Source organism: Pantherophis guttatus, chromosome 2 (genome assembly GCF_059756535.1).
Source record: "Pantherophis guttatus breed Tessera chromosome 2, ASM5975653v1, whole genome shotgun sequence".
Lineage (NCBI taxonomy): Eukaryota > Metazoa > Chordata > Lepidosauria > Squamata > Colubridae > Pantherophis > Pantherophis guttatus.
The window spans coordinates 253,011,337-253,029,534 of record NC_142064.1 but is presented as its reverse complement, the minus strand read 5'-3'; the positions used below and the strand labels follow the sequence as shown (position 1 = coordinate 253,029,534).

The window sequence follows — 18,198 nt, the reverse complement described above, 5'->3', positions numbered from 1 at the left end:
TTTTTTCTTATGAGCATGATTCACACATAATGATAAACCATAGCATACTTTGGTAGGTATGTGTGTGTGTGTGTATAAATTCTAGCCCATTGTGGCTTATTTAATAACCTTGCTTGAAGAAACAAAGTATAGGATGATATAGACAAAAATTACTACCTTATATTTTGTTTCCTGTTTTAAGAGCTCAAACACATTTGCTGCTTTTAAGTTGTATATGTAGAAGCTCAAAAGATTGAACTGTTGGCATCTCCATTTCAAAAGGAGACTGGGCAGAAAAACATATCCTCAAAGACCACACTTAAATTAGAAAACTTATCCTAACAAATCCTAACTAGGATTTGGCTAAGTATTCAGCAGCAACATTATTCATATTCCTAACATTAGTGGCAGCAGCCTCAAAAATAGAATAGGACTGACTAATCTTTCAAGTTTTAAATGTTGCAAGACAGAAACCATCTCCTATTATAAATAAAGAACAATCTATTGGGATTTTGCTGAGCTTGGTTTTCTTTCTGCAAACATTTTATTACCACTCTAGGTAAAATGGTCAGGTTTGCTGCCTTTTGATGTGTGGCAGCTTGTCCTACCTGTTTTGATCAAGTATAACTTGTTCTAATTGGTGTGCTTGTTTCTGATTCTGAATAAACTGAAATAATGCAGCATGAGACTTCACAGAGACCACATGATGGCACTATAAGTAAGCAAAGAATAAAAAATTCAAAGATGTTGAGACACTAGAAAGAGGGCAGAGAAGAGCAATTTGGGGTCTGGAGGCTAAAATATACTGTATGACAATCAGTTGAAGCAACTGGCTATGTTCCAAGAAGAGGAGGACAACTTGTTCTCTAAAGCAACTGAAGGCAGGAGAAGAAGCAATGGATGGAAACTAACCTAGGAGAAATCCAATCTAGAATTAAGGATAAATTTTCTGACCAAACAATCAGTGGAACAGCTTGCCTCCAGAATTTATGGGTGCTCCATCTCTTGCTGTTTTTAAAAAGAGATTAGACAGCCATTTGTCCAGAATGGTATAAGGTCTCCTATTTGGACAGAGGTTTAATAAATAAATTTAATTTAATTTAATGGTTTAATTCTAATTTGATTTTCAGTTAATGCAACTTCAATATTTCAGCAGCATCACAGAGCCTTAAATTATACTCTTTACTTCACTAACAATATATGAGGTTTATGAAGGCAGCTATGCTACACAGGACAACATGGAAGTATACAAGTAGAAAAACACATTTTATATCCACAGAAATAATAGTCCTGTCTGTGCCAGTAGATGTGCCAACAAAATAGCCAATATAGGTTGAAGATTTGGATGGGGAACATATTACAATCTAGAGCAGTTTTTTCTTACCTAGAGGAAAAGGAAGGAAATCATATTGGAGAAAACTTAACAATGATTATTCACTTGGTCAGTGACTCCAATATAATCCATCTTTATATCTGTTTCTGGTTTACTCATCATTAAATATATTGGTGGTTAGACAGCAAATGGCTCAACTGTGTAGCTTCAGTGAGGGAGCTTCTGGGTAGCTTCTCAGCACCATCAATATATGAACTACAGTAAATTAGTTAATATATTACCTGACAGTTAACAGTATGATATCTCTCTGATCCCACATAAGAAATCCTTAAATCATTCATACATGTTATACTACTATAGATTTCAGAAAATGAAACTTAGTAAGAAAGAAGTCCCCGCAAAAGAAAGCACAACATAGACTGATCTCACAATCCTTATTTTGTTTGTATGAGGAACTTACTCAAATACTCCTATTTCTCTGTCTTAAGCATTAACTTGGGGATCCAGAATCTCAGGAAAATGGACCATGCATCATTTTGTTACATAATGAATCCATGTTAGGACAAGAAGTAATAGATGGAAACTAATCAAGGGGAGAGCCCACCTAGAAGTAAGGAACAATTTCCTGACAGTGAGAACAGCTTGCCTTCAGAAGTTGTGGATGCAACCCACCACTGAAGTGCGCATGTGGGGGGGCAGGGCGCATTGAATTATGGGTGTGGGCACATGCACATGTGACATACACACCTGCGCTCCCCCGACTTTTGGCACACAACGGCAAAAAGGTTAGCCATCACTAGTATAGGATCTCCTGCTTGAGCAGGGGATTGGACTAGAAGACTTCCAAGGTCCATTCTACACTTCCTGTTCTGTTATGATCTCTGTGGGCATAATGTGACCTCAGATTCCTCCTGCTTGAAAGAAAATTACTGGTTTGGCAAGAGAATTTGTGAATAAAGATAATTGGTTTGTTGATTGTAAACAGAGTATGAGTCAACAGCCTGCATCAATAGTATCATTCAAATCATGGAAAGTATTTGCTGTACCTTATGTTAGGCAGATGTTCACCTTGAGCATTATGTCCAGTCCTGAGCATTGCACTTTAAGGATTCAGATGATCCATGGCACTGGAGATCCTTAGAGATTAAAAACTCGGGGTACTTCCCATAGGTCTGGTGCTGTCCCCACATGAGGGCCACACCCCAGTGAAGTCATTGTATAATCCTGGGGCAGGTGAATCAATTTTCTTCTTGCATGGTTGTGGCATAGGTCAGATAACGAAATTTTGCGACCTGCAACACTAGGTCACCAGAAGGGAAGAGAAGAAGATGAATGCAATCAGAGTGAATGGACAACAAAAGAGTGCAGTGTTGGAGCACAAGAATGTCAGGATGGAAACAAATCATCCTAGAGAAGATCTAGCTATGTGTTTGCTAAGAGTCAACACCAACTGACAATCAGACTTCCAAGACTTATGTCAAAGCCACTATGTACACCAGACCAAGAAAGTAACTCCAAAGGAACATTAAAACTAATTCATTATATTGACTATAATCTTGCAAGTTTGTGCTTTATTGCCTCCCCCTTTCCCCTTATACTCCTGAAATTCAGAAGGTGTCTGAGTCATTTCCTCCTCTCCTCAGATTGTTTTGGGATTGAGTCATGCTTTTTGCCTTATTTTTCCCAGATTTGGCTTACTGCTGTCAAGGCTATCTTCTTTTCTCTCTATACAAGATGGTCAAATAGGGTGCTCCTGGAGGTTTTTAAAGAGTTTGGACAACCATTTGTCTGAAATAGGATAGGGTAGTGATGACTAATCTTTTTGCCGTTGTGTGCCAAAAGCAGGGAGAGCGTGGGGGGTTCATGCGTGTGCTTGCCCACACCCATAATTCAATGCCCCCCAAGCATGCACATGTGACACCCCCCTGCACTCCCCCCATTTTTGGTACGCAACGGCAAAAAGGTTACCGGTAGGCCAGTTTTTCGCCCTCCCCAGGCTCCAGAGGCTTTCTTGGAGCCTGAGGAGGGCAAAAACGGCCTCCCCCACCCTCCTGGAGGCCAGAAATGGCCGTTTCCCAACTTCTGGTGGGCCCGGAAAATCAGCTGGCTGGCGCACGCATGCGTGCTGGAGCTGAGCTAGAGCAAAGCTCGCGTGCCCACAAATATGGCTATAGGTTTGCCATCACGGGTATAGGGCTTTCTGCTTGAGCCGGGGGTTGGACTAAAAGACCTCCAAGGTCCCTTCCAACTCTGTTATTCTATTATTCTGAAAGAGTGCACCATTGGAAGACCTGAAAGACATTCTGCAGAAGATCTATCTAAGTGCCAAGTTGATGTCAATTAATTCAGAACATAGAATTCTTTATTGGCCAAGTGTAATTGGACACGCAAGGAATTTGTCTTTGGTGCATATGCTCTCAGTGTACATAAAAAGGCAAGATACATAAAATGAGGCAGGAGTGACGAGAACATCTTCTAATTCAGACTCAGCCACAAAAACTCCCTGAGGGAATATCCTGCCCTACAGGTTTGTTGTTGCAGGAGGAAGATACGTTATGTGTGCTGTCTTTTACTTCTGCATGAAGTGTGAGATCAGGAAGGAAAGATACCAAAAGGCCATTTCTTTATTAGCAATTTGTAGCATTGTTCAACAGTTCAGATTGCAATGACAGATAGTAATGAAGTTTATTTCACCACCATAATGGTTGGCTGAATCATGAATGAGGAAAACAAAGGATTTAACATCACTTCACAAAAATAGCGATAGAAATAGCACTTAGACTTAATGGACAACACATGCATCATTTTCAGCCAAATGTTTACTCTCCTAGACATTCTTTACCCTTCTGCGTTAAAATTATTTTTTCTGACTATGCTTCAGAATGAAATTCTGGGATTTATCCACTTTACATTTATTTTCTAAGAGTGGCGTTGGATCCATATAATTAAACCCAGCATGTGAAATGGGAACTTGGCAGTATGCAAAGCTATTAAGAGAAGAAGGGAATATGGTGGCCAGTATTTTGCTTTGCAGCATGTTGATGTGTAATGTTTTAATTAAAGAAATCATTTTGTGAAAATCTATATTTAAGTAGTTAATGTCAAGAGAGATATATATGGGCACATCAATACTAATAGGATACTATTACTAATAGCCTTTCCCATTTATAAGGACTGAATCATGCACACACACACACATGCATGTTGACTCATTCAAAGAGTTCATCCAGGAGTAATGAGTGTGGCCTGCACCAGAAACCAGCAATTATAAACTGAATTATTAGTTGTTATTACTTCCACCCTCTGCAAACTGAACAGTACTCATAGTATGCTATGTATTTTATATTAACTACTAAGATTAGAAGTACTCTTAGGTGGCACTCCTTAACTATTGTAGTTAAGATCTGTTGGTAGCACTGATCTCTTAAATCTCATATTTAATGCAGTAGATCAGTTTTTAACAGCTTCCCTTTATAATAAGGGATGGTACAGAAATTGCCCAATATGGTTCCCAAGCATGGAAAATTCCAAATTGATTGCAGCAATTATATATTCCTTAATTGCTATCTGGAAATAGCTTAGGGTAGTCATCCCAGATCTTTATGATTCAATCCTTGGGGGAATTTACTTGTTGGATGGAGAACTACATAACCCAGCATTTTCTAATTTAATGAATTAGCAATTCTTAAAATGCCGACATACCCTGTCTATTGGGAGACATCAGTCTACAGAAGATTGTGATAGTCAAAATATATCTTTAGGTGACCTTTAGCTCTGTTGTCTTCTTCTCTTATTTGTAGAACTTCGCTTACAGAACATTTCCTCCAAAGAAGGAGACCATATTCAAAAGATGATTAGTCCCCCCAAAATTTATGGTAGACCAACAAGCACTAGTGGAGGGCAGAGATGTAATGTGGCAGGCTGAACAAATTCTTCTGCTATCATTGTGTCATCAGTAACCTGAATATTTTTATGTTTTGTTTCTATGCTTGGGGGGGTTGCCCCCCCTCCCAATGACAGTTGGACTTGGGAAGCTATACCAAATTGGATCAATAAAATAAAATAGTTATTTTCAGAAAACAGGTGGTTTCTAGCATGACTGCAGAGAAAAACCTAGAAATATAACAATGACCTGCAGGCTATGCATATATACCGGTATATATATTGTGTTGTCTGGTTACAATTCTTTCGAGTAATATTCATCATAGTAATAATAATAGTATTCTCTAATAGTAATGTCATAATGACAGTGCTTTTCCCTCATAATATTAATACGTATTAATTGTTAATACTAATCAAAATAAATCAGTTACAGTGATTAACCCTAATCATAAATTAATCTTTCTCTTGTAATTTTAGAAGTTCTAACTTCTGTTTCTCTTATTTAACCATTGATAAAACAGATCCTATACCTCAAAATATTCAGTGTCTTCCTTTTCTTTAATTTCAAATGTTAGTTTATTCATTTCTGCAAATTCTAAAATTTTTATTATTGTCTTTTCTTCTGTGGGGATCTCCTCGCCCTTCCAATGTTGTGCTGGCTGCTGCTAACACATGTATTATTAAATATACATTCCTTTTATTGTATTTGTCTGGTATGATGCCTAACAGAAATATTTACGGTTTTAAATCTATATGTTCCTTTATCATTTTTTCTAGCCAGGTGGAAATATGGTATTCGATAGAATTGGACAAATGGCAAAGTCCAATAATTTTAGTCCAATAATTTTTTTTGTTTTCAGACATGTCCACCACATGTGGTAATATGAGCCTGGGGTTTGGTTGCACTTCAACACTTGGCAGACATATTCTTAAACATTCTAGCTAATCTTGCCAGCAAGATTAGGGAGGGGAAAACATTTTGTATAAGTTTTTTTTATATGCAGTGGACATTGTCAATTTATAGTTTCTGTCCCACAACCTTTGCCATTTGTCCAATTCTATCGAATACCAAATTTTTTTAGGCCATGCTATCATGGTTTCTTTTACTTGCTCCTCTTCCATTCTAATAATCAATAAATAATTATAGATTTTTTAATTCATTTTCTCCTCCGGTCCTATTAAGATTTGATCCAATTCTGTTGGTTCTTTATAAAAACCATATGTTTTAACATCTTCACAATATCTAAATTGTATCTGTACATGCGGCCACCATGCTAAATTTATCCCTTGGCTATTCAATTCCTGTTTGTTTTTTTTCAATTCCCCCTTCTCATTTAAAATATCTTTGTAGCTTACAATTTTTCCCATATCCATCACATTTGGGTATGTTAGTGCCTCCATCATGGAGAGCCAAACTGGTGTTTTCAAATAGTGTTTTTCCTTGATTTAGGCTATGTAAATATTGATAAGAAGGAAGAGTGCCAGGAAGACCTGGAGAATCTGGAAGTTTGACAATAATGAAAATTGAGAGACAAAATGGCCAAGAGACAAAATGCAAACAAAGATGGGAACTTTGTCATTTTAGTGTAATATAAACCAGAATGAAAAAATAGAATCAATATTCTCGATGCTCTTCCGTTTGCTTCCTATCTTTCTTCCCAATTTGCTTTCCCATCTTGATATCTCAAACGCATGTGTTTACACCAAAATAAATCCCCTCAGAGATGTAAGATCTTTTGTAGAGAGGGTTCCCAAGGTTCATCAAATTCCATTTTGTCATGGAGAAAGAAAAACAGCACAAAACTAAGATGGGTAACTCACCATGTACCTTACAAATAATTGTTTGGGTTTCAAATTATGGGGAAGGTAGAACGTTGCTACAGAAGAAACCAAGTTTATATAAAGAATTGAATCCTTAGTGCAAATCATGTGATTGGTTATCAATTGGAGGAACATGATGTTCGATTTTGATTTTGCCGGTTCCTAGACAAGTCAGTCCTTTTCTAGGAAATTTCGCCACCGTGGTAAAATGGGTTTTTCAAGTTAAGCAACTTCAAAGGGATTGCAGCAGATACTTTTTATTATCAGTTTAATGATGTTGGCATTTAAAATGATCTAGGAGTTGTCCACACATATCCATGTTGCCAAGGTTGAAAAATACTGAGCAAGACTATAAAAGATCAAACAGAAAAAGTTCCAGTAGAGCTTTTCTCTTCAGATTGAGGACCCCATGCTCTTGAACTAGACATTTGGCTAATGCTGAATTGCAAAGCCAGGTGAGTGAAAAGGGGAATGGATATTTGAATGAAGGTGAAGGCAAAGAACATTCTATTTCATTAAAGCTTTGGAAGCTATGGAATATTCTGTGTTTATAACTGAAAGATTGCAGCTGCTCTCCTAACTAGTACTTAAATGAAATGAAAATAGGGAAAGGAGTCCCATTGTAATGGTCTGTGAGAAAGTCCTTGAGAGACAGGAAGAGGAGCTGCAGATAAGCACCTGTTAGATAAGAGGCATCTTAGCCCACAGAAGAAAAGGAGCAAATATGTCAGAAGGGACCCTCCCTAGTTTCTTGGACTGTAGAGGTGAGGGAAAAGAAATGTACTTTCAGAATTGCAAGTTTTCTGTTACTGTAACTTTACAACAAAGTTGTCAAATTTGATCACATCACATGACCCATAGTGATATTTTTTGCCTTTGTGGAGTTGGGGTGGGCATGGCCTGTGCATGACGCATCCAGCCCGTGGGCCGCCTGTTGGACAGACCTGCTACAATATACATAGTGTTAATACTCATGGTTGGGGTTTCTTGTCCGGATTGCCTCAAAGGGCTGACATCCATTCTGCAAGTCAGAAAGTAGTACTCTCCTCCAATAAAATAGGGAGGGTCCCTTCTGACATGTTTTTCACACCTCCATTCCTTCTGTGAGCTAAGCTGCCTCTTATCTGACTATTATCTAGTCTGTGGCTCCTCCTGTAGGACTGGTATGGCTGTTCTGGAAGAATCGTGTGATTTTCATCATCAAAGAACTTGTACCCAGGCCAGCAGATGTTTTGCATATTTCATTACCAGTCTTATCACGGACAGAAAAGTGAGAGCTGTAGTATTTTAACAGTGAACCTACCAGTGTGAGCTTAAATGGACTCCAAAGGATGGTAGAGGACAGGAAGGCCTGGAGGAACATTGTCCATGAGGTCGCGATGGGTCGGACATGACTTCTCAACTAACAACAACCACCACCTTCTGGGAGGGCTATCCTCTACAAGGAATGTGAATAGTTTATTGCTTGTTGACTCTTGTTTGCTAATGAGCATGTGCCTTTGTTTTCCAAAATGTGTATGAAAGCTATGCTAATTTGTGTATTGGGGGCTCTCAATTTGTGATCTAGTCCTGAGAGCACACCTCTTTGTGTGCTCTCATGACTAAATAAACAGGTTGAAATTTCCTATCTTCATCATCTTTTAACGACCCCATAATCCCTTACGGGGTGGAGTCTGGGCAACTGAATGGAGCTAAGTCTTTACTGGCCGAATGCCCTTCTTCTCGCCAATGCGAAGTTATATTCAGCAGATATATTCTCATTGTGCCCAGACAGAGAAATACTGTATCTGCCTCTACCTAGGATCAAACTCACAGCCTCCCAATTGTGAGGCGAGAGCTCCACCTCTAGGCCACCACATCACTCAGATTGCAATTTCCCATGTGTGTGATAATTGGCTACTTCACACTAATGACTGTATGATTGTAACCTTGTTGCTGGTATCTTTACAATTTATATTGACTGTTTCCTAATATGATTTGATTGCTTATTTGTTCCCTATGACTATCATTAAGTGTTGTACCTTATGATTCTTGATGAATGTATCTTTTCTTTTATGTACACTGAGAGCAATGCTCTCAGAATGGCAACTTGCAAAGCTTTCAAGTTGCCATGAGCAGGAGGGAGGGAGAACTGAAGTGACTTTGGGAAACTTGACACAGTGTACATAAAAGACACTGACAAGACAAATTCCTTGTGTGTCCAATCACACTTGGCCAATAAAGAATTGTTCTATTCTATTCTATTCTATTCTATTCTATTCTATTCTATTCTATTCTATTCTATTCTATTCTATTCTATTCTATTCTATTCTATTCAGGAAAAGGAAAACCAGCATATGGTTGAGTCGATTCAAGGTTTGGCCAACATTGCTCTTCCTCCCATGTCCTGAGGACGTTCTCACAGACTGTTACATCCATCGAGTGGTGTGTGCATGTTATCCCTTCATAAAATCACCATCTTCTCCAGCTGAGTGGTGCAAAAATTAGCTCCTTCAAGGCACCAGGTCACTGTTACTTGTGAACAGTTGATAAAAGCCCATCTGAGAAACCTCTGTGGGTGCTGGAAGAAGAGAGAGAAGGTGCCTGGCTATAAAGCAGTCTTATAAAACCACACAACTAGTAAGAATTTCACAGAGTTGTGTATGAAGTTACTTCCTCTTTGATTGGTTCCAGTGCCAATTATCCTAAGCCCGGTCATTTTGCATAATCTAAAAATTTGACTTCTTTCTTTTGAACATACCTGATCTGGCTGAGGTTAATTGAAGTCCCCCTTTTTTATTTGTAAACGAAGAACTAAAATGGAGATATAGCATGGATTATTTTAATACAAATACTGGACCATTGAGAATACAAAAGTCTTGGCTTCCAGTGGCATAACAATATAACACAGGAAAGGGCAGGGGTATTAACAGTGATAGGCAGAGATTAATTTCCACTGCATTCCACTTCTAAATGAGATGGAGAATGATCTGGCTGAGGCACCATAAGTGACAATAAGCATGCTGTAACCACAAAGCAGAGGGGAGAAAGGCAATTTTTTTAGAGCCAGTGCACAAGCTCTTCTGACAGGATAGCCATCCAGGTTTCTCCTAACCTAGCCTTCTCCAATCTACTGATCTTCAGCTGTGGAATCCAGTGGCAGTATTAGTCTCAACACATCTGTAGGGCATTAGATTTTTGGTGCTGTCTGAACTTGGCTGTTTTCTGTGATGTTTCATTACCCAAACCACCACTGATGATGTTACCTAGTTTGGGTAATGAAACATCTGCAAGAAAACAACCAAGCTCGAAGAGGGCCCAAGAATCCCTACTTTCAACCTTGAACTACAAATATTCTCCTTTATTGGCATTAGGTTCTACCTTTGGAAGAAGTATACGAGCTGACCAAGAGGAGACAGACAGAAGTGCATGTAATCTGGAATTTCATCTCAAAATGATTCCTAACACTAAAAAATGTGAGAGAAAGCACAGAAGAATCACAGCTTGAAAATGTATGTCACATACATGTTCTACAGCTGGTTTCACAAATTTCCTGGCCTGTTTGGTGAAGCCTAGGCACTACTGTCCTGTGTGCCTTCTCTTCCTTCCTCCTCTTCTGTCTCCTGATTGACAGAACTAGAAAGGTTGGTTTTCACATGTTGGCGAGCTTTTTTTTCAGCTGTCTCCAAAGGACACAAAGACATCCTTGTATCAGTTCTTAGTTCTAGATGTCTTCCTTCTCTACATCCAGAATAGAATACAGTAGAATAGAGTAGAGTAGAGTAGAGTAGAGTAGAGTAGAGTAGAGTAGAGTAGAATAGAATAGAATAGAATAGAATAGAATAGAATAGAATAGAATAACAGAGTTGGAAGGGACCTTGGAGGTCTTCTAGTCCAACCCCCTGCTTAGGCAGGAAACCCTACACCACTTCAGACAAATGGTTATCCAACATCTTCTTTAAAATTTCCAGTGTTGGAGTATTCACAGTTTCTGAAGGCAAGTTGTTCCACTGGTTACAGTAATTGTTCTAACTATCAGGAAATTTCTCCTTAGTTCTAAGTTGCTTCTCTCCTTGATTACCTCAGGGGGGCCTCATATATTTGAAATTTGCCCCTCAGCCACCCACACACTCTTGCATAGGAGTTTTTGCTAATCGTGTCTGTTGGACTGTGATTCCCATCAATCCTTAGGCAGGTTGGCTATGGAGCATCCAGGGTGGAAGTGATGGGAACCGTAGGCTAATACATTTGGAGGGAAAGTCCTGCAGTAGATCATGTTTATGAAGTGAAGGATGTGCAGTTATCCCATCTGAGCAACACTCTTTGTTGGACAGCTGTGCAAAATGTTGGCATTGCCACTTGATCATCACCAGCCAAGATGGCTGAGTCTTTCTCAAAATAGATTGAGAAATCTGCATCCTCTTAATTATAGAACTAGTATAGACCTTGGAAAAAAGTATGCTGCTTAGGAGAGTTACTTATGAGCCGTGGTGGCGCAGTGGTTAGAGTGCAGTACTGCAGGCTACTTCTGCTGTTCACAGGCTGCCAGCAGTTTGGCAGTTCGGGTCTCACCGGCTCAAGGTTAACTCAGCCTTCCATCCTTCCGAGGTCTGTAAAATAAGTACCCAGATTGTTGGGGGCAATATGTTGACTCTGTAAACCGCTTAGAGAGGGCTGTAAAAGCACTATGAAGCAGTATAAGTCTAAGTGATATTGATATTGATATTGCTACTCCACACAGCTAACATTGCATTGCCATGGCTGTCCTCTTGAGAGTTCTCATGTTGTAACAGTCCTACACATTTTAATTGGCACTCTTAATGCCAAAATAAAACTTTCTAGTGTATAATAGTCCATCAACCATAGTAATAAACTTGGAAATGCCTTTAATTTGTAGGTCCAGGTCCTCAGTTTTTAAAACTGGCTCTGCTCATATTCAATTGTGACATGTATTTATCTCCCTGCCCTAAAGTTCTTGCCCAAACATGGAAAGGAAACCAAAGCCAACTCAACCCATCTCCAGGACACAGAGTCGAGTCTAACCTCTCTTCCTTAACACTTTGGAGTACAAGGGTTTGTAGGAGGCTGATTGCCCCTCCCCTGCTCTTCCCATGGCTGCAAAGCCTCAGGTATGGGGCCATAACTGCCATCATCTCTCCCCCTTGGGCCAGATGCAATGGATTCCCCATCATAGAGTTGGCCCGAAGTATGGGAACCTGCACCACCACCATATGGAGTACCATATGGTGCATTGGGCCTAGCCTTAGGGGGTGCCTTTGAAGCTGGGACATAGGGTCCTCCCCATTCCTTAGGGGTTGGGATGTAAGGGATACCAGGTTCCTTCCATACTGGCCGTGGGTGGCCATTAGGAGTGTTGTGTCTGATGATAAAGCCAGAAGGTGGCCTTTCAGGAGTGCCGCCTTCATGTTGTGCAGCACCCCAAGGTTCATATGGTCTTGGTCCGCCATCCTGACCAGGTTCTCCAAAGTTAGGCCCCATTGGGTTGCCAGGCTGCCAAGGTCTACTTGGCCTGCCAAACTGAAAGGGATTCTCTTCTTGGGAATGGGGTGCAGAAGAGCCTCCTCCATAATTTCCAGGTGCAGAAGGCCTGCCACCCACTATCCGAGAGTCTCCCCCTTCAATGCTGTTGCCTCCCATTCCAGGTGGTGAGACGTCTGGTTTGAGAATCCCGCTTGGGAAAGAGCACCTCTCCACCCCCGGGGGCAGCGGCTGAAGGTCTTCCCCAAAGACTGTGTCAACACATCTGGAGGCTATGCCTAGAAAGAGACACAAAAAAAACAAAGTTGCCACTGAGTCCTTGACTGAAGTTCACCATGGTACCCCCAATTCCAGCAGGTGCCATAAAAAGGCTCAGAAGACCTATAATAATAATAATAATAATAATAATAATAATAATAATAATAATAATAATAATAATAATAATAATGGCTACAGTAAGAATCTTTCAAGCCTGTGCTATCTCCCACCCACCACCCACCTACTCAACCTTATTGTATGAACTAGGGAGGTGTTTGCCTGAGTTGCTTATGTGTATAGTACTTCCTTCTTCTTTTGTACTTAAACCTTGATTTTCCCCCTTGTTGCTTTGATAATGGATCTGGCCTATTTCTGCCAAGCTCAACTTCCTTAGTTCCTACATCTCCTCCATGTTTACCAACAATAATTGGGAAGCAGAATGGGCTAAGTGAACGTGATAGGTCCAAGCCCCCTTGGGTGTTTCTCCGAAGGGGAGATCTATAACTTGGATCTCCTTCTCCTATCCAGGGGTGTCCAAACTTCTGAGAGTCACATTGAACATTTTGCAAATATTTGAGGGCCAGGGGGAAAAATCAATTTTATAAATGAGCAAATAAGATTTCCTCCTCTCCCCCCTCCCCCATTCACAGGCAAGGAAGTAACCCACCAGTCAGCTTCCTACCAGTTTAGATGGGGGCTTTCTTTGTGGAGAGGGGACAGGGGGGAGGAAGGCTCCAAGAGAGCACAGCACATGGGAGGAGCTGGTGGGCTGGAAGGAACCTTCCGGAAGGCTGGATTTAGCTCTCAGGGTCTAGTTTGGAATCCTAATCCAATCCTTCCACCACACCACTGTATGGGCTCTCATTGACACTAGACATGATGCATCCCTCATAAACAGTGCCATGAAGACACCTCCAAATTTTTGTTTGTTTGCTGCTGACTGAAACCTAGAGATTGGCAAAAGTCCACCTGTCCTTTTGCCAAAAGAAAGGTGTGGAACAGCTGCAGCCAAAAGCTCCCATCTGCCAGTGTCACAATTGCTAACGGGCTCAATCCTGCCTTGTTGCCTCTCAGGCACATTCCCCAAAGTTTCATTGATTACATTTCTCTTTGCCAAGCTCCAGAAAATGTTTGAAACAGGCCCCAGGAATGCCAACTCCCTACAACAACCTGCAAAAGTCTGGTGGCTCAGCAGACTGATAGCATTGTGATTTAACACCAGCTGCCTGCAATTACTGTAAGTTCGAATCTCACCAGGCTCAAGGTTGACTCAGCCTTCCATCCTTTCTAATGTAGGTAAATTGAGTACCCAGATTGTGGGGGCAATAAGCAGACTTTGTATAAATATACAAAAGTATGAAGGCTATTGCTTAATGCATTGTAAGCCGCCCTGAGTCTCCGGAGAAGGGCGGCATATAAATCAAATTAAAAAAAAAAAAAAGTTGAAGCAAAAGTAGGATTCCATCTGGAATCTGCAACCTGAAGGAACAGGGCAAACAAGAGGCAGATGTAATGGATTGTGTCTATGAAGCAGGTGGTGATGTGATAGACTAAAATGAAGGGGCAATTTCCCAGGAAGGGGGAAGCGCATTCCAAAGGTGGGGTGGGGAGGTTGCGAGACAAGAGGCAGCACAGCGCAGAACTAGATCAGATAACAAATGAAGACATTTAGGATAGTCACTCCCTAGAAATTTGCACGATATATCCTTAGGCTTAGAGTAGTATAGCTTTTAGTATACAGTAGTAGAGCTATAATACTTCTGTCTATACTTATTTATTTATTCATTCATCCATTCATTCATATCCGGCCTTCATTATAACTCAAGGCGGTCAACATATCCAACACACCTTCTTCCTCCTATTTTCCCTATAACAACCCTGTGAGGTAAATTGGGCCGAAAGAGAGTGATTGGCCCAAGGTCACCCAGCTGGCTTTCATGACTAAAGCAGGACTTGAATTCACGGTCCCCTGCTTTCAAGCCTGGTGCCTTAACCATATGGTGTGAACAATAATGAACTTTGGCTGGATTGTTCTATATTGTCCTTGGGTTGGGCCTGACAACAGATGGCTTCTCTGGCAATTTACCACTTGATACAGCTCTCAAGTTTCTAGGTCTCTCCACCCATTCCCATTCTCCATTCTAGGGCAGAAGCTAATTATCATTTGTTGTGATGCTATGACATATTCTAAGCTAATCAGTAAACAGCTGGTAAAAAGTGCTATGAACTTTGGTATAAATAATGTGTATGGATCATACAATCCAAGTTTTGATCCTTTGGTTTCTCCTCTGCCTCCTAGGCCAACCCACGTGCCATTTCACAGCTTATTTCTCAGCCAGCCTATTTCCTTCTTAAAGGCTATTGTCAGTTGGATCTCCAGAATGCAGTTTGTAGCTTGCTTGCCCTTGGCTGCCATGGAAACAGGGACGGTTTCTTTTGACATTTGGGGTGGGGAAATGAGCTGGTGTGAAGTGTTCCAGTGAGAATTCAAAGGGAGGTTTGCTACCCATCAACGGAGTGGAGTTGTTTGGACTTTTCCAAGGCCAACCATCCTGGGCCTCTGGAGGCATCCAGCATCTGCTGAAGAGGTTTCCCATAACATATTGGACACCGATTGGTCCTTATGGGCTGGACCCTGGTAGGAGGGCTTTAGGGTGACTTTCAATTTATAACTTTTGTGTGGATTTTACTCAGATCTTGCCTTGCTTCTGCTGCTATCAGTTCTTTCTTAGTAAAAGTACCTTTTCTCTAAATCTATGGAGTTGGGGGTTTTCTTTTTTTAAGAATTGAACAGAGGCAAACCTGACAGCTGTTATGAATAGAAATAGAATAGAATAGAATAGAATAGAATAGAATAGAATAGAATAGAATAGAATAGAATAGAATAGAATAGAATACTTTACGTGGCCAAGTGTGATTAGACACAAGGAATTTGTCTCCGGTGCATAAGATCTCAGTGTACATATAAACAGCAAGTGACAGGTCATAGATCATAAATCACAGTTACAATCATTAATCATAACTTACAAACAACAATTGATAAATCATAAGAAATCAATAGGAGAAGATAGTAGGAAAGATGAGAAGATAAGAAAAGATGAGAAATGAGACAGTGCTGTGGGAATTAAGTGTTCAGCAGAGTCATGACCCGGGGGGAAAAAACTATCTTTGTGTTTAGTTGTTTTGGCATGCAATGCTCTGTAGTGGTGTCCTGAGGGGAAAAATTGAACTAGATTATGTCCAGGATGTGAGGGATCTGTAGATATTTTCTCAGCCCTCTTTTTTGTTCATGCAGTAAGATTGGTAATGGTAACTTTTCTAATAAATCTGACCCATCCAAATGTTTTGAATATATCTTTCCTGTATTCATTCAATTGTCCTCTACTGAATTAGTCACCATTCATATGTCAGATCCTTCTTTTCGGAATGAGAAATCTTTAGAAATCATTCGCTTAAGTCATAGCTTAAGTGAACCTAGTCAAATCTTTTTCCTCCTCCTACTCTATCATTATTGTCATCATCCTAAATCTTTAACCACTTGTCTACAATGATTCTCTGGACAATAAACCATGATTAGGTAAGCCATGGTTTAGTGCAATATGCCATATAAGTTATTAGCGTTAGAACTTCAGAAGTTGCTATGTATAAAATTAGCCCATTTCTCCATCCTGCCCAATATTTTCATGCAATTCTCTAAAATTTTACCCAGTTTTTTTTCCAACTGGTTGGTACCTGGTCATACTGGAATTTCAGCCTAGTATCTTCTAAGGCCAAAACATTGATAAAACAAGCTTTCAAACTGACTTAATAATGCAGTACTACCTTCTGATTAAAAATGGTCAGGAAGCAATTTATTATTATTATTTTCAATCATATCCAATTCTCTATTTTTTTCAGTAGCATCTACTTCTACTATCAAATCACTTGGCCGTTGTTGAATGTAACACCACATACTTTTGGTTTCTGTTAATTCTATTTTACAGATGGGAAAAATACAATTTGAAAAAGATCGTCATTGACACAATGCAGATTCAAGTTTTGAATCCATTTTAGTCTGGGCAGCCTTCGCCTGAAGTTGATGGAACCAGCTGAACTTCTCAGGACCTGCTACGTCCTGACTCCTTTCTTAGACCAGAAAGGATACACAGAGCAGAGCTTATGAACTATTTACAAAGAGTTGTAAAGTATAGCTTAGACATCACTTACACTTTCAGTCCTAAAGAGCAAATTCAAAATTATGGGGATACCACATAGCTTTTACAAAGTGTTCCCACATCTGAGAGGTAAATATCTAGATGTCCACTAGTCATCATCTAAATGTTTCCTAGATCTGGTAATATGCTAACAGAAAAGGCAAAAAAAAAAAAATATTGGCACCTTAAAGACAAACAACTCACTTAAATGTTAGCAGTCCATTTCATCATTTGGCCAAAGCCTAAATAAAAGGGATGGGGTGGGGTCAAAGGAGTCATTAACAGCAACATGGATGGCGCAGATTTAACAACGATTTGATAAATATCCATTCCTGAAGAGGGAATCCCTCTGTCCCATCATTCCCGACATACCTTGCAAATGGAAACTCAGGATTAAAGCAAAGAGCAGCGGCATCATGCCAGGATGGGACTTGCAGTTCATCCTGGAGGACCCCAAAGATCAACACATCTGCTTCCAGTGCAGCTCCCTACTTTAGGATAATAGAAGAGAGTGTCACCTCCTCTGCACTTGAGAATTTATATCTCTGGAATTTTACTCTGCCCTGCCCCAAGGACAGGCAGGAACAGCCCAAATTGCAGCTGGATTAGGTGTCTGCTTTCCACATACTGTGTCACAGCAGCTTGGACCTCAGATAACAGCCCAGCCATCAATACACCATTGCAAATTGGGTGGACTTGATGTTTGGACAAAGAAATGGGGGAAACCATGTGTTGTCCATCCAGTGTGAGATGAAGGGTAGAACAAAAGGAAGCTGTGTAATCAGACAACAGAAATGGGACCGGGCAACCAAAGTACAATATGTGGAACTGAAATAGTCATCAACGCTGAACAGCAGAATAATAGAGCTGGAAGGGAGCTTGGAGGTCTTCTAGTCCAACCCCCTGCTCAAGCAGGAAACCCTGCTTGATTTCAGACAAATGGTTGCCTAAACTCTTCTTAAAAACATCCAGTGATGGAGCACCACAACTTACAGAGGCAAGCCGCTAATTAATTGTTCTCAATGTCAGAAAATTTCTCCTTAGTTCTAGGTTGGTTCTCTCCTTGATTGGTTTCCATCTATTGCTTCTTGTCCTGCTTTCAGGTGCTTTGGAGAATGGGTTGATCCCCTCTTATTTGTGGCAGCCCCTCAAAAATTGGAACATTGCTATTATGACACCCCTGGTCCTTCCTTTCATTAAATTAGACATATCCAATTCCTGCATCCTTTCTTCCTATGTTTTAGCTTCCAGTCC

General features: G+C 40.3%; 1 protein-coding gene across 1 annotated transcript; it reads right to left on the bottom strand.

The window, feature by feature from the left end:
* Positions 1 to 9,820: 9,820 nt before the first annotated feature.
* On the bottom strand, positions 9,821 to 17,436 carry LOC117668072 (uncharacterized). Its single transcript, XM_034421768.3, has 2 exons — positions 17,317 to 17,436; positions 9,821 to 12,771 (listed from the first exon to the last, which is right to left on the bottom strand). The coding sequence occupies exons 1-2, from the start codon at positions 17,384 to 17,386 to the stop codon at positions 12,047 to 12,049; spliced, it is 795 nt and encodes a 264-aa protein (XP_034277659.2). The 5' UTR covers positions 17,387 to 17,436; the 3' UTR covers positions 9,821 to 12,046.
* Positions 17,437 to 18,198: the final 762 nt, after the last annotated feature.